Source organism: Hyperoodon ampullatus, assembly GCF_949752795.1.
Source record: "Hyperoodon ampullatus genome assembly, chromosome: 19".
Lineage (NCBI taxonomy): Eukaryota > Metazoa > Chordata > Mammalia > Artiodactyla > Ziphiidae > Hyperoodon > Hyperoodon ampullatus.
Genome location: NC_136932.1, coordinates 43,999,667 through 44,016,503, shown reverse-complemented (window position 1 = coordinate 44,016,503; position 16,837 = coordinate 43,999,667). Strand labels below are relative to the sequence as shown.

At 51.0% G+C, this 16,837-nt stretch overlaps 2 protein-coding genes across 3 annotated transcripts; one reads left to right on the top strand and one right to left on the bottom strand.

The window, feature by feature from the left end:
- Positions 1–658: 658 nt before the first annotated feature.
- Positions 659–6,274, top strand: GEMIN4 (gem nuclear organelle associated protein 4; the record flags this gene model as incomplete). The annotated part of the gene is made up of 2 exons (XM_079725578.1): positions 659–701; positions 2,920–6,274. 2 exons carry the CDS (start codon positions 659–661, stop codon positions 6,084–6,086), a joined length of 3,210 nt encoding a protein of 1,069 aa, XP_079581704.1. The 3' UTR covers positions 6,087–6,274.
- Positions 6,275–9,170: 2,896 nt separating this feature from the next.
- On the bottom strand, positions 9,171–16,453 carry TLCD3A (TLC domain containing 3A; the record flags this gene model as incomplete). 2 transcript variants are annotated; one of them, XM_079725774.1, is made up of 5 exons in its annotated part: positions 9,171–9,440; positions 9,892–9,987; positions 11,446–11,650; positions 15,798–15,881; positions 16,332–16,453. In XM_079725774.1, the coding sequence occupies 5 exons, from the start codon at positions 16,451–16,453 to the stop codon at positions 9,171–9,173; spliced, it is 777 nt and encodes a 258-aa protein (XP_079581900.1). The 2 variants fall into 2 exon arrangements, with proteins under 2 accessions (XP_079581900.1, XP_079581901.1); XM_079725775.1 differs by lacking the exon at positions 9,892–9,987.
- Between the last annotated feature and the right edge of the window lie 384 nt (positions 16,454–16,837).

Genomic DNA, 16,837 nt, shown 5'->3' with positions numbered 1-16,837 from the left:
CTTTGGAAAAGGGCGGGCTCCGGCGGCGCCCCGGGGAATCCCGTATCCCCAACCATCTCATTTATTGAACGTCTGCTAAGTTCTTGAGCAAGCGTCTGACGCTCTTGAGGTCCTCGTGGATAAACGGGGATGATGATACCGTATCAGCCTCACAGAGTTTGGGGGAGTTTTCCCTGAGATCACGTGTGTACAGTGTCGAGTCTGGTGCCTTGCGCAGGGCTGGCGTTCTTCAGACCAGCAGTTGTGTGCACGGGTTGCAGCAGCCGAGGTGGCAACGTGCGTCTTGATTCTCCAGATGCCAGGTCTGGGAGAAGGGAGGGAGGGGAGAGCTGGTATAAATCGGCGGCTCCTTGCACAGCCTCCCATGCTGCTGGATGTGCTCTTAAGGGCATAAGACCAAGAGGCTGTTCTTGGACAGCTGGGGTGAGGCTCCCCAAGATATGCCAGTATTAGTAGGCTGTTAAGAAATGTTCTGGTCCCTGTCCCCAGCCAGCTCTTCCGTGGTGGAAGGGTAGAGTTGAAGAGTTTGGAGCCCTGCAGCTGTGGTGATCTTTGTCCCAGCCCACCGCTTTGCAGTTCCGACAACCTGAGCAAATTGTTCGAGTCTTAATGTTTCCATGTCTAAAACAGGAATGGTCCTCAAAAGGTTGATCTGACGATGAAAAGATACGCATACCAACTAGCAGAGTGCCTGGTACAGAGTAAGCGCTTAAACATAAGGAGCGGGCACTCACAAGCGCCAGTTAACCGTTCGTGATAAAACACTTGGGATTCGCCCAGCCATTAACTGCTTCTGGGACTTACTCCTTCAAGTGGCATGAGTATATACTTACTGTCTCTGGAAGGTGGGTCTCAGGGGCCAAACATCTCAGCTGAGCAGGTAGAGCAATAAAGTTAAATTTACAGAGTCAGAAGAGAGCCTTTTGGGGGGCCCTGGGAGAGCAGCCTGAACCAGAAGGAAAGGCCAGAACCCCCAGGGAGACCTCTCAGCAACCTGCCTCTTCCTGGGAGTCTGCCTCAGCCACTGGGCACCAAGATGGATTGCCTTCACCATTGGGTTGCATAGGAGTGCTGTTCCAGACGGAAGGGGCAGGATAGTCTCCTGGCCCGTGAAAATGGGGAAGCTGTGTTCTTGGGCGCCTGAGGGACTGAGGAAGGGGCGCTGGGAAAGGGGAGAGGAGTCAGGAACATTGAAGAGTGAGCAATGTTTGTATGATGATTTAGTTTCTAGGCCAAAGGAAATATACCTAAGAAAGACTTATGTCCTATTTCTGAGCTGGAGGAGGCAAAGAATAGGGACAAGATTCTGGTCCTGGCAACAGTGGAAAGGTTTGGGAGAACCAGCGTTTATCGAACACTTAGGCTCTTTGTAGCCTGATTATTTTTTTGCCGTACGCGGGCCTCTCACTGTTGTGGCCACTCCCGTTGAAGAGCACAGACTCAGCGGCCATGGCTTACGGGCTCAGCCACTCCGCGGCATGTGGGATCTTCCCGGACTGGGGCACGAACCCGTGTCCCCTGCGTCGGCAGGCGGACTCTGAACCACTGCGCCACCAGGGGAGCCCTGTAGCCTGATTCTTAATTGTTATATCTTACTTAACCCTCAACAGCCCTGGAAGATGGGATTGGGAGCCAACAGTGGGTGTGGACCCAATGCCAAGGGCTTGACTGTATGTATTAGTTGATCCTCACGGTCATAATGTGAAGTCTGTATTATCCCCACATATGCAGAAGTTCAGAGAAGTAATCTGTCCAAGATCACACCACTTTTTTTTTTTTTTTTTTTTTGCAGTACGCGGGCCTCTCACTGTTGTGGCCTCTCCCGTTGCGGAGCACAGGCTCCGGACGCACAGGCTCAGCGGCCATGGCTCACGGGCCCAGCTGCTCCGCAGCATGTGGGATCTTCCCGGGCCGGGGCACGAACCCGTTTCCCCTGCATCGGCAGGCGGACTCTCAACCACTGCGCCACCAGGGGAGCCCACACCACTTTTAAATGACTGAGCTAGGAGTTAAACCCATGTCTAATTAAACATCCCAAGATGCCTTCCTTGCTAAGTCTGTGTCAACTCAGGGCTCACTGAAGGACTTTTCTGAATCTAGTACAGTATTTTTTTCTGTCTACTTCTTGGCTTCTACCAGAGAACCAGGACCATTAGTAGCTTATTCTCTTTGATGGAAAGAGCTGTGGGAATTGAACTGTTTCCCCAAAAGGCAGAACGTTTGAAATCTGTTTCCAAGACAAGGCTTTAAGAGAAAAAAGAGAAGCAGGGCTTGTCTGAGTGCTGCTGTGCAGACAGTCCTGGTCCATGCCCTTCCTAGTCTGTATCGTTACTTAGAAGCTCAATTGTCAAGTCCTGCAGTATGTACTTGGTGGCCGCTGTAGTTTGGTACTGCCCTTGCGCTCTTTCTCTTTCTCTCTCTCAGCCAGCCCTTCTTCCCCAGATCTTCTGCTGGCCCATCCTTTGCTGGAGGGCCTTGCCTCTGGGCAGGCTCCTTCCTGAGTCACATTTCAAGGTTGACTTTCCTCCTGGGCTTCAGCCCCCTGTTTCCATTGCTGGAGGACGTTTCTACCTTAGCGCTCTATCTCGAACTCCAAATGACCAAAACATATCAGTGTCCCTTCCAAGCACATCTCTCGTGTTCCCTGTTTGCGGTATTGCCCGTTGTCTTCCCAGTTCCAGGCTAGAGAGCTTGGGAGTCCTTTTATTCCTCAGGTTACTCCTTTGACTTCAGCTCTGCAGCGGGTCCTGGAACCACCCCTCCTAACCCCTCTCCCACTGATTTCATTCAGAGCCCTTTTCATCACCAACCCTAAAAACGACAGCCCGCTGACCAACTGCTGCCTCTCCCTCTAACCTCTGCTTGCCGTTCGGAAAATTTTTCACCACATTCTATCCTATTGGACTTCTGTCTGTGCAGGACCTTTGAATATCTGTGAAGAAATGACTGTCCTGCATGGGGGCTTCTTGCTGGCCGAGCAGCTGTTCCGCCCCAAAACACTGGCAGAATTGACCAAGTCTGACTGGGAGCATGTCGGGCGGCCGATTGTGGAGTCTCTGAGGGAGATCTCCTCTGCCACGGCCTGCTCCCAGCCCTTCGCCTGGAAGAAGAAAGCTCTGATTATCATCTGGGCCAAGGCTCTGCAGCCCTACCCTGTCACGCCTTCTGACACTGAAACCCTGTGGCAGGAAGATGTGTTCTTCTCTGTGGGCAACATGATTCCCACCATCAATCACACGGTCCTCTTTGAGCTGCTCAAGTCCCTGGAAGCTTCCGGACTCTTTATCCAGCTCCTGATGGCCTTGCCCACCACTGTCTGCCATGCAGAACTAGAGCGCTTTTTGGAGCACGTGACTATCGACACTTCTTCAAAGGATGTGGCCTTCTTCCTCGACGTTTGGTGGGAAATGATGAAGCACAAGGGCAATCAGCAGGACCCCCTGCTCTCCCAGTTCCGGACAATGGCCCATAAGTACCTGTCCTCTTCAGATGAGTTCTCCCGCCCTCCAAAGAGGTTTAAGTCCGACCCGGATGTGTGTCCTACCATGCCCCTGCTGGCCATGCTGCTCACTGGGCTGAAGCAAATCCAGGATAGGATCCTGTGCCCCGGGATGAAGTGCTGCGCCTTGGCCAACTTGGCTGACATGCTGACCATGTTTGCACTGATGGAGGACAACCCCCAGGAAGTGTCCGCCACTGTGTATCTAGACAAACTGGCCACGGTGATCTCTGTGTGGAACTCGGACACCCAGAACCCATATCACCAGCAGGCGCTGGCAGAGAAGGTGAAGGAGGCAGAGCGGAACCTCAGCCTGACCTCACTGGCCAGGCTGCCGAGCGAGACGATCCTCGTGGGGTTTGAGTTCCTGCACAGCCTGCTGCGGGGGTGGCGGGAGGAGCTGCGGGCCACGCTCGGCAGCAGCCAGGGGACGAGCTACAGCAGCTACCGGCTGTGCGACAGCCTGACCTCCTTCAGCCAGAACCTGAAGCTCTACCTGGACACCACTAGCCTGTCCAAGGAAGAGAGGCAGGTGGCCTCTGAGCTGGCCGAGTGCGTGGGGGACTTCCTGAGGGACACGAACAGGGTGCTGAAGAACAAGGGCTTCGAGAAGGACATCACTGCCTCCATCGCCATGGCCATCATCGAGCAGAAGATGGACCGGCACAGGGAAATGTGCTACATTTTCGCTTCTGAGAGGAAGTGGGCCTTCTCGGATGAGTGGTTGGCCTGCCTGGCCCGCAGCCGGGCTGTCTTCCGGGAGCCTGGCCTGGTGTTAGAGCTGCTGGAAACGGTGGACGTCAGCGTGGCAGATGGGGCTGTCCCCAGACCCCAGATCAAACAGGTCATCGACTTGATCCTGGATTGTCATGCACACCTCTCACTGCCAGATAAAAATAAAGTCCTCTCGGGCGTCCTGCTCTCCTGGGGGCGCAAGGGCCTCTCTGAGAAGTTGTTGGGTCACTTGGAGGGGTTTCAGGAAGACCTCAACACGACTTTTAACCAGCTCACACAGAGCGCTTCTGAACAGGGCTTGGCTAACGCCATCGCTTCTGTGGCCCGCCTCCTCATTCTGCACCTGGAGATCACAGTGAAGAAAGTGTGCAGCATGGCCGTGGTCAACCTTGGCACCCACGGGTTCCTGGCTCAGATTCTCACCGCCTTCCCCGCCCTCAGGTTCGCGGAAGAGCAGGGTCCAAATCCCTCCACCACGTTCGTGGTGTCCTGCCTCAAAGAAACAGTCTGGACGAAGTTCTCTACACCCAGGGAAGAGAAGCAGTTTCTGGAGTTCCTGAGATGCCTGGTGAATCCTGTGAAGCCCCAAGGGATTCCAGTTGCTGCTCTTCTCGAGCCAGATGAGGTGCTAAAGGAATTCGTCCTGCCTTTCCTGATGCTCGATGTCAAAGAGGTGGACCTCAGTCTGAGGATCTTCATCCAGACTCTGGAAGCAAACACATGTCTAGAGGAATACTGGCTGCAGACCTGCTCTCCGTTCCCACTCATCTTCAGCCTGTGCCAGCTCCTGGATGGCTTCAGCAGATACTGGCAGCTCCCCAAGGAGAAGCGCTGCCTCCCCCTGGACGGGAAGGACCTGGTGATCCACATCCTGGAGCTCCTCTGTGAGGTGGTGTTGGCTAACGCCGAGACCTTCTCCCCAGACACCTGGGTCAAGTCCCTGTCCTGGCTCCACCGGAAGCTGGAGCAGCTGGACTGGACTGTGGGCCTGAGACTGAAGAGCTTCTTTGAGGGCCACTTCAAGTGTGAGGTGCCAGCCACGCTCTTTGAGATCTGTAAGCTTTCTGAGGACAAGTGGACCTGCCAGGCCCACCCCGGGTATGGGCCTGGCACAGGCCTCCTGGCCTGGATGGAGTGCTCCTCCATCTCCAGCAGCATCTCTGAGCAGATGCTCGCCCTGCTGGTGGTGGATGTGGGCAACCCTGAGGAGGTCAGGTTGTTCAGCAAGGGCTTCCTGGTGGCCCTGGTGCAGGTCATGCCGTGGTGCAGCCCCCAGGAGTGGCAGTGCCTTCACCAGCTGACCAGGAGACTGTTGGAGAAGCAGCTCCTGCATGTCCCCTACAGCCTGGAGTATATTCAGTTTGTCCCTCTGCTCAACCTGAAGCCCTTTGCCCAGGAGCTCCAACTCTCTGTACTCTTGCTGAGAGCTTTCCAGTTTCTCTGCAGCCAGAGTTGCCATAACTGGCTCCCTGTGGAAGGCTGGAGCCATGTGGTCAAGCTCCTCTGCAACAGCCTGACCAACCTCCTGGACTCTGTTCGGTTGATACAGTCAGTTGGCCCTTGGGCCCAAGGACAAGAGCAGGACCTGACCCAGGAAACCCTGTTTTTTTACACCCAGGTGTTCTGTCACGTTCTGCACATCATGGCCATGCTCCACCAGGAGGTGTGTGAACCACTGTATGTTTTGGCCTTGGAGATCCTCACCTGCTATGAAACCCTGAGCAAGACCAACCCTACTGTCAGCTCCTTGCTCCAGAAAGTAAACGAGCAGCACTTCTTAAAGTCCATCGCCGAGAACGTTAGCCCGGAGGAGCGGCGCCAGACGCTCCTGCAGAAGATCAGCAACTTCTGACCTTCGTGGGTCAGAAAACAGCTGGGCCTCAACTTGGCCAGGTCTACGGGGGCTACAGCTGAAAAACACAAGTTTTTCGGTTATGTGAAATTGTACACAAGCCCCCAAATCTGACAACATTGTAAAGAAACTAGTTTCTTAGGTATTTGTAACATACAAATTGTAATAAAATTCTCTTTTGAGTTTTATCTTGCCTCTTTTGAGACTTTCTTATCAATAGTCCAGGCTCATGAGCACACTGTGAAATTGGGCTCAGCCAGTCGTGAAGATCAAGCCAAGCTGGGAGGAACCTGTTCATCACTGCGCTTCTCCACCCTAGAATTTGGCAAATAAGTCTAAAGGTGAAGCCACCCAGGTGGACAAACTACAAGGTACGTGTGTTCTGTTGCACTGAAACTCTCTTTAAGAGGCATTTCGCAGCATCTTGGAAAGGGCAGGAACTAGGAAAAGGACTTTTCTGCTACCAGTTGGCCATGTGATTTGTGTGCCCACAAGGCCTGCAACCAATGTAAAAGGAGAGGGTTGGACCAAGAACATTAAATGCTGGGTGGGTGGGAGGGAGGTCAGTGACCTCAGGAAGATGGGTCTCTTCTGAATCGAGGACTTGTGCCCCCCAGTGTTAACTCTGTCCGTTCAGTGGATCTCAAAGGGGCTGTGCTGATGCTGTCTGGTAATCACAGCAGAGACGTGTTTAAAGGATGGGTGTAATTATCTTCTGCCTGGGGTGGGTTGTCGTGGGTTGGTTGGTTGGTTTTTCTGTTTGTTTTATTTATCTATCGGGTCTTAGTGTGGCAAGTGGGCTCCTTAGTTGTGGCTCACGGGCTCCTTAGTCGTGACTCGCCGGCTGTTTTAGTTGCGGCACGCGAACTCAGTTGCGACATGCATTTGGGATCTAGTTCCCTGGCCAGGGATCGAACCCGGGCCCCCTGCACTGGGAGCATGGTGTCTTAACCACTGCACCACCAGGGAAGTCCCGGTTGTCACGGTTTTGAAGAACATGTGGGAGCAGGGAACGGTGTGTGCAAATGCGTGCCCAGGATATATTCCAGAACCATGAGGACTCGTTAGTGAAGTGTTTAATTGGGAGGCAAGGAAGGACAGCTCCATACCCTCCATCACAGTGAGGAAGTATTCAAGTCCCGCCCCCCCCTAAAGTGGGCTGGCTCTGTCTGCGGCCTACAGTTGGGTTTCCACCCTCCTGACTCCTAGTTGGGATTCACCTGGGAAGAGAAGAAAGGGCCTAAAGTTACGTGACCACTGGGCTAGAACTCTAGAACTCTGCAGTGTACTCTTGGCACCGTGAATTACAGAAACATGTTAGAGTGAGGTATGAGCTAGGCTGTGCTGGAGGCTGACGGCGTTCACACACCCCCTTCCCCTGCAACAGCCCACCTCTGCCAGTTTCACGGAGAAGAGCACAGAACAGAAACAGTAGCACACAGCAGCCATTCAAGTTGGTCACAGGACAGGCCTTACCAGAAGTCGGCATGGATATATTTCACAAATGAGAATAAGTTGGAAAATATTAGTGCAATTTAGTCACCACAGGGGTGATTTATAAAGATACACTGATAGTAAACAAAACGGTAAAAAAAAATTACAGCATTTTGTTTTTTAAATGGCACCCATTAAAGACTGAAATAGTCAAAATTTGAGACACTGTTACACACTCAGTACTTTAAAAGTTCACAAACAGTGAATTAAAAGGCACTTTTAAAAATCTAGTTTTTCACTACTGCTTGGGGAAAAAACTTCATGGTAGCAGTTTCTAAAACCCATCCTTGTTGTTCAGGAACAATTAGTGTTGGCACCAGAGGATCCTATCTAAATGGTGGGTGAAGGAGTCAGTCCACAGAACATAATTTGGCCAGGGCTGACTTGCACTCTTGCTCTCCAGCCTTCCGTGGCTAAACGGCAGTAAGTCAGATAGGAACAGACTTTGGACCACAAGCTCTGGCTTACCCGGAGGCAGTCTAGGTGAGACATCTCCTGGTTTGGAATACAGCAGTCCGTTCTGCTTCATAGGAAGAGGACGGTGTCAAAGAGGGGTTACCCAGTGAATAGCTCGGTAGCCATCATTTCACCTTACCCCTATAGTTTTTAATAAGAGCATCCTGTGTGTGTGGACATGGGGAAGGCTGGGCTTGAGGGACATGCTAAAAAGGGAATAGTATCTGTGACTGTTGACAGCAAGCTCACAAGTTTGACACTGGTCTAACCAAGTCAGCCTGCAGAGGTGCTGACCTATTGGCCTTCCTACCTACTCAGGTGCTTCAGGTTCCCTGCCCTGCCACCCACCCCGCCCCGCCAGTGAGACTTCTGATCGGAAGTCCGTAAACAGGAGAATTCAATGTTGGCACATGGATGAAAGGATGAAGGCAAAGGACCAACAGGTTACCTAGTAAACAATAAAAAACCTACCTACCGCTTTGTGACCGCTTGGAGGGGTGGGATGGGGAGGGTGGGAGGGAGGGAGATGCATGAGGGAGGGGATGTGGGAACAGATGTATATGTATGACTGATTCACTTTGTTATAAAGCAGAAACTAATAAAAAAAAAAAAAACCAATAAAATCTCAATTATGAAAGAAAAAAAAAACCTACCTACCCACAATGATCTTCCCAGGCCAACATCACAAGAAAAGAACCAACCCATCACTTGCTTCTGCTGGCCCAGTACGTGTGGATACTCCCTGAGTGACTGGAAAGGTGGGGAGCCACCAATATGAGGACCAGGCAGGTGCCCAGCTCCTTATCACCTTGGTCCACCTATCTCCACACCCCATGCTTCTACCTCCAGAGCCCTTGAGATAAGACCCAAGGAAGGATCCTTGGGCTTCACATTAAAACCACCTTGCTGCCAGTGGAGGTCTGATGGGATCCAATAGTTGTTACTAAGAAAAAAGTGCTTTTGCAAAAGGGGCAGGTTAGAAGCGGGAGGCGATAGGAATATTCTTTAGAAAAACTCAAATCCCTCTGCTTATCAATACCCAGAAGGCTGAGGCCACGCAGGGCACAATCTGCAGTTTGGTCCACGGGAATACTGAGTGGAGGAGGTGCCCTCACTGCCTGACTCAGGGAGCAGTTAACCATCCTTTTTGGCTGGGGGAGCATCAAAGAGCCGGACTGCCTTCTTGCACAGCAGAGAGAACCAGTAGATCTGGGGAGCGATGAGGAAGGCGTTGGCCACATTGCAGTAGAAAGGAATGTGGAACGGCACTTGGAGCAGGCTCAGTCCCTGCTGCCGGCCGTAGGACCAGTACATGAAGGGGAAAAGGAGGATCCGACATAAGAAGAAGGTGGTCAGCGTGAGGATTCCGTTCACCTTGTACAGCAGCGTGTGCTGCCGCTTTAGCTGCAAAAGAGGGAAGGAGAGCACAGGGTCACTTTCAGGGAATGAGTAGCCTGAGTCCCACAACGGACAGGCCAAGCGTCTCCTTTTCCGACACTTGTAGAAGAGATGATTGAGCACTGCCGTATTTGTATATGCAGAGAGCCTCATATTGTTTCCAACAGTGATGTGAAATTTGATCTAAGCCACCCAGCTGACGGGAGCACAGGAACAGTGGGTTAGAGAAACTCTGTGACCAGGAAAAATATATATGAAGAACTGGATCAAATTTGAATCAAATGGACAATTTTTCAATCCCACTGGCTCAAAAGACCAACTGACCTTTAAGTCTGTTCAAGGGTCTCCTACCCCACTATTGGTAGCACTAAAGAAGTTTCTCCAGACCCTCTTAATCTACCAGGAGAAGCAGAGTCTGTTCCCTCGGCACTCTTTCTGCCACTCCTTTCATACGTGCCTGAATCAGAACTCTGCCCAGCGACACAAACGGAGTACTCAGTTCTGCCGTGAAGATGCAGCCAACAAAGAAGTCCCCGAGCTCTCCCCTAAGCCTCTGCAGAGGAAAAGAGGAAAAAGGGAAATAAGTAATGGAGGTTAAGGAACCACTAGAAGGAAAATTCTAACTAGGGCTATTGAAAAGGGTAACCCTGAGCAACCATGCAGGGAAATGGAAGTGCTAAACAGGCCAGTGTAGACCAGTTCACACTGTGCAGCCTCCATAGCAAGGGCACTTGGAATCCTCATGGTCCAGAGGCAACTGCATCACACACTGAGCTTTCTCTAGAATTTCAGTGTCAGCCAAAAGGAAGTCTGCAGCCCACTTTTGGGTATCCAACTTAGTCATGCCAAGGGCACTTAAGCCCGTTCAGTTCCACGAAATATGCACCAGGCCCCATGCCTGATGTTAGGGTCCCAACACAATCAAGAGAGACTTATTAAAGAATGTCATGCACTCTATCTCTCCTTTTATCCTTTCAAGAAAGCAGTATAGGGAATTCCCTGGCGGTCAAGTGGTTAGGACTCAGCACTTTTGCTGCTGTGGCCCAGGTTCGATCCCTGGCTGGGGAACTAAGATCCCACAAGCCACAAGGCGTGGCCAAAAAAAGCAAGCAAGCAAGCAGTATTGGGATAGCAGTTCTGTCTTAGTACCACCGAGCGAGGTACGTAAACTCATAGAGCCCAAGTTTCTTCATCTATGGTATAGGGCTAATAATTTCTAATTATCATTTCTAATTATTTCTAATAATTTCTGATGATTATTAGAAAGCAACAAATTTTTTTTAAGATTTTTTTTGATGTAGACCATTTTTAAAGTCTTTATTGAATTTGTCACAATTTTGCTTCTATTTTTTATGTTTTGGTTTTTTGGCCGTGAGGCATGTGGGATCTTTGCTCCCCGACCAGGGATCGAACCCGCACCCACTGCGTTGGGAGGTGAAGTACTAACCACTGGACCCCCAGGGAAGTCCCCAAGCTACAAGTTTTTAAATCAAGCACCTGTCACCTGGTAGGCACTTGGGAATTACTAGTCTCCCTTCTGCATTCCCATTTCTCTTTCTTGTTGGGTGAGTTTTTTTAATGGGAAAAAATGGATCTGGGGAGAAATTATGAGGCTATTTGCTTTGAGAGTCTGTGCTCTTGTGACATCAAAATAATGCAAACAGCCCTCTCTGGGCACTATCAGAGCAAATAACCAGTTGATGGAGCTACTCTTTCTTTAAGACAATTTTTATGTTGTTTTGTATTATGTATTGGTTTTATATTGTATGAACTAAAGGCAGAACCTTTGACAAATGCTCGGGTATCACAGAGGGCTGGGGGATTGCCAGTAAAGAGGATCACAGACATTTCAGATTTAATTCCTTTCTACACTGTGGCAGCAGCTGGCAGGAGGGCAGTGGGGGCAGCAGGACAGGGGGAGAAAAGGGGGCAGCCTGACGGTTGGGACACCCAGTTCAACAGGAGAAACGAGTGGCTGAACCTACTGGTGCCTGTCCTGGGAGGCCATTACCTGTGCGACCGGCACAAGGACAAACAGAATAACTGCGTGGTGCGTGATCATGAGGCGGTTTTTACTTAGGAAGTTTCGAAAAATGGTGAGGGAATGTTTGCTGCTCTGGTCCCCGGTTCGGTACCATTCACAGAGGTACATGGCGTAGGAGTCATAGATCATGTATGGAATCAAAAACCAGACATACTCTCGGGCAAGCCAGTGCCTGAAAGAAAGCATATGGATGGTCCAAGAAGTAATTATGGATATCAGTTATGAAGGCTCACAGCCAGCCTCTTCTTAAACACATCTGCATCAGCTTTGTACTTAATCAGCTGTTTTTACTCCAGATACTTTACAATGAACATGCTGAAGCTGACAAATAAGGAGAATGAACAACTTTCTCTAAATTACAAGGCAAACTCGTAAGTGTCAAAGGTAGAAAGCAAGGATTCACTCAGCACCATGTGTTTCAGTGACTTGCCATCACTATTTGCCTGGTTTAGCTACTCATTTGTAATGGATTTTCTGGTACTTTGTGATATAAGCTGACTTTGATACAGATATCTCTACCAGTGATTCAACAGACCCACCAAGAAACAGGTTTGGAAAGTGACCCAAATCCCAAACCCAGTATTTCCAGTTTAACTCTACTCAGTTGCTCAATAGTTGGGACATTACTCTGGCATCTGTTTGCAACCCCACTCTAGGGAGTTTCCAGGAAGTAACCCTGGCCACTCTCTTTACAATACTATGGCTAAACCCAGTTTCACTCAAGAAAAATATCTCTGGAAATGAGCGCAGAGCTCAAGGACTACCTTACAGTAGACAGATACCAAAAGAGAAGCTAGGACAAAAGACCAGTGTTCCCATTTACTTGTCCAAAGGGGTTGAATCAATATTTGCTGAGTCAAAATGATAGTTCATCACTGTCCCAGAGCAGATTAGAAGGGAAGTCTCTACAATTTCCAAAATTTTGTTCCCCAAATAGTCACTCTACAGAAAATCTACATGAAAAAAAAAATCTAAATTGAAATTATGTACTGTCCTGGGAAGGATTAGACTAAGTCAGCAAAGTTTTATCAAGCGCCCATGTTTAGGTAGAAGAAACCATTTAGTTTTATGGTTCTTAAACTACCTGAGGGCCTCCCTGGTGGTGCAGTGGTTGAGAGTCCGCCTGCCAATGCAGGGGACACGGGTTCATGCCCCGGTCCGGGAAGATCCCACATGCCGCGGAGCGGCTGGGCCCGTGAGCCATGGCCGCTGAGCCTGCGCGTCCAGAGCCTGTGCTCCACAGTGGGAGAGGCCACAACAGTGAGAGGCCCGCGTACCACACACACACAAAAAACTACCTGAACATCAGAATCGCCTGCAGTGCTTATAAAGGGCTCCAAGCTTCAGAGACTACACATGGTGTGCCCAGGACCTCAAATCTATATTTTTAACCTTGTCTTCATTTAACCTAAGGAGCCAGTCCACTGAACTGCAACATTGGGAATATAGAGTGCCATTCACATTTCTGTTCCTGAATGATTCCACACTTACCACAACAAAACTAAATAATGAGTAAGCAGTGAAATAGGCAAACAAGTAATGGCAAACAATATACAGGTAAATTAATCAGCCAAGTTCCAATGAGGCAAAAAGATGCAATATTTATTCTACTGCCCACCTGTGGTCTCCATCGCTTTCTTGAAGCAATTCCAAAGTAAAACAACTGAAGAGCAATTAAAAACTCATCTGAAATATAACTGACCTCTCCCCTTGAGTGGAGCCTAGGGTTTTAAAATTTTGCACACAGTACCAATTCAATAAGATGCGAAATTGTGGCTGTTAGTTGAATTCCCTGAAGACTTACCAGTGAGTAATCTGGATTATAATCTTAGCTAGCACTAGCCTGGACCTTAACTTTTTTTTTTTTTGCAGTACGCGGGCCTCTCACTGTTGTGGCCTCTCCCGTTGCGGAGCACAGGCTCCGGACGTGCAGGCTCAGCAGCCATGGCTCACGGGCCCAGCCGCTCCGTGACATGTGGAATCTTCCTGTACCGGGGCACGAACCCGTGTCCCCTGCATCGGCAGGCGGACTCTGAACCACTGCGCCACCAGGGAAGCCCGACCGTAACTTTTTTTATAAAATGAAGATAATTAAAAAAAAAAAAAAAGATAATAATCCTTGTCTTACTTTCCTGACAAAGTTATTGTGAAGATTAGAAAGTTAAAAGTATGAGAGTACTTTTATTATTATTATTATTATTTTTGGCCACACCACGCAGTTTGTGGGATCTTAGTTCCCAGACCAGGGATTGAACCCAGGTCCTCGGCAGTCAGACCAGAGTCCTAACCACTGGACTGCCAGGTTCCTCTCAGTTCCCATTGAGGGTCCTTTTTTTTTTTTTTTTTTTTTGCGGTACGCGGGCCTCTCACTGTTGTGGCCTCTCTCGTTGCGGAGCACAGGCTCCGGACACGCAGGCTCAGCAGCCATGGCTCACGGGCCCAGCCGCTCCGCGGCATATGGGATCCTCCCGGACCGGGGCACGAACCCGTATCCCCTGCATCGGCAGGCGGACTCTCAACCACTGCGCCACCAGGGAGGCCCTGAGGGTCCTTTTAAATGTAAAAAGTATCAGCACTTACTTAAATGTAAGTGAGCGGTGTGGCCAAAAAAAAAAAAAGGAAGCGTATACATTGAGAAATAGGGATCTGGGTCTCTTTAAGGAGCTGATGAAACCCCTGGCTCCGCATCACACCCTGCAGATAATCTGGGAAGATTCATAGACACCCCCTCCTACCTACAGAATTTCTATATGAAGGCCTAAAATTAAAAGACATAGAACAGAAAAATATTTGGATGTACAGACTATGAACCCCAAAGGGCTTTTTTTTTTTTCAGATGATTAGGTGCCTTGAGAGCATCCTTGTGCATCCATGTAAGTTGAGGGCACAGAAGGTGGTGTCTGTCTCTATTTTGCAAGTAGAGGATGAATCTAAGGCATAAAGATATACAAAAGGAGGACCCTAAAAGCCAAACTTAGATTTGCTACCATGCTCAAGCCACTAAGACACATGGCTTCTGAGGGGAGAACACAACCGTGCTATAGAACTGAAAGTTAATTGTGTGCAGATCTCTTCCTGAAATGTGTAGCAGCTGCCTGCTGCTTGCCCTCAAGTGCCGTGGGGGCTGCATCTGTCTTAGCTTAATCTCTGCAAAGGAGGCAGGTTTCAAGTTTGACCTGACAAACTGGGGGCAGTGAGGGAGCTTGCTGCACCATCAGGAAATGCTCAATTAAAATAAAAATTGAACCCAGCTGAGAAAATGCTGTTAGTCTTTGGTGTATGCAATCAAAGTCACTTGTCCTATCTTCTCTCAGCATCTACAATTCATCGCCAATAACTGGTTTTCTCTTAAAAAAAAAAAAAAGGGCAAAAGAAAAGCACGAAAATCGTGATGGCAGGGTTAAGCCCAAATAAGAGCCAGGCACTAAGTTTGCAGGCCACAGTGAGATAGATGCCCCTCTCGGGCTCCCCTCCCATTCCATTCCCAACAGGTGAAAACCAGGACAGGTAATAGAGTCAACATGAGAAAGGGATCAGGAAAGGCTATTAACTTTCCCTGCACATATCACAATTGCTCTTCAACTTAACTGTGAGGAGGAAAGGGTGATTCTAGGAAGACAGGTGAAAAGGATGGCTTTGAAAGGATGGCTTTAAAATGGGGTGGGGGGCACACCACTGTTACCCAGGTCTAAATACTATACAAAGTAGACCAGCCTGGTCGCTATAATTTGTTTCACTGAATGCACATTTCCTGTCCTGCCTGTGGACTGAACTTTCACACCCATTTGAGTCAGTTTTCTGAAAGCTCCAGAAAACTCTTCATCACCTTTATCTTTCAGAGGAAAGACAAGAGCAGCATTTGTAAGGAAAGGGGTGGTGGATTTGTTCCTTTCCATAGCAGGGCTCTGCTAACCACACATCCTATCTTGGCCAATGAATGCTCCACAGCAGAACCCCAGGGAGATCATTTAAAAGAACCAAAAGCCATACTTCCACTTTTGAATAATTTTCACATTTATCTATCGCATAAAGAACCTGGGTCGTTGGACCACACTGTCCTCTAACACACCACCTTAAATCAGACTCAGGCTCTGTCATGGTCTAGCATTTCTTCAGTTTACTTTCTCCTAAGCTGGCGATGCTGAGGGTGAGGAGAGGAGGAGGGAACTAGTTATGGTGCCCAAGTTTCACCCATTAATCAGCTGCCTGACGGCACATGCTGATAAAGAACTAGGACCTGTGAGCCACTCAAATGCGGAAGCTTCGAAAAAAGTCCAGCGCTGTGATGTGTGTAGCTTTCGCCTGGCATTGGATGTTACCTGTCGGTGATCACGTGGCTACAGGAGCGGATGATGATGATCCCAGACCCGGTGGCCAACACAGCCTGCACTGAAGAAACCAGCCTAACGTGCGATAGAAAAGAGAAAAGGGGGGGAGGGGGGACGGGAAGCGTGCTCAGTCCAGTCCCATGGACAGCATGAAGCCAGAACTCTTCAACCTGACTTCCCCAGGCCGCCAGGGCGCCGAGGAAAACGGTAGGGCCGCCGCCGCGCTCCCGACTCCCAAAGCAGCTGGCAGATGTCAGCATCGGGGAGACGTCCCTCCCGGTCCTCATCAGTGTGGGCAGCCCCCCACCCTCCAGCCTGCTCCCGCTCCACCCTCCTCCGCCTCCCTCCCTCTGGGGGCAGTCTTCACAGGGTCCTCGGAGCGCTCCGGCCCGCGCCGTGGACTGGGCGAGGACCCGGGAGGCGGCCCCCTCGCTTCCTGTCGCCCCCCTTTTCCGCCCTGGGCTCGGCGTTGGGCGGGCGCAGCCGGGACGCGTGGTCGGGCGGCGGCGCGGCCTCGCCCCGTACCTGGTGCTGATCAGCACGCAGTCGTTCTGGGTCCAGGCGGGCCGAGCGCGCCGCAGCCCCCAGGTGCAGAGCCCGAAGAGCCCCGGGAAGAAGAGCGAGCCGCAGGCCAGCGGCAGCAGCATGGGTGCTCGGGCTCGGCCGCCTAGCTCGGCGCCCTCGGCGTGGCTCGGTCGGCTCCGCGCGCGCGGCTCCGGGACTGACGCGGCCGGCCCGCCCCTATTTCTACCCTCCGCCCCCCGTCCCGGCCCCGGCCCGCCGCGACTCCGGCAGCCGCCGGGCGCTGGTCCCTAGCCCGCGGCGCCACTCCCCGCGTGACCAGGCCGCGGACCGCGATAGGAGCGGGCTGGCCGGGCGGGGCGGGGTCTCGCCGCCACCGCCCCTGGGCCCCGAGGCTCCCGCTGGTTTCCCGGCCGGCGAGTAGGCGGCAGCGGGAGGTGCTGCCCGCCGGGCCCCGAGTGAGCGGACGCTGCGCACCCGACCAGCGCGCGAGTGGCCGCCGCCGGGCC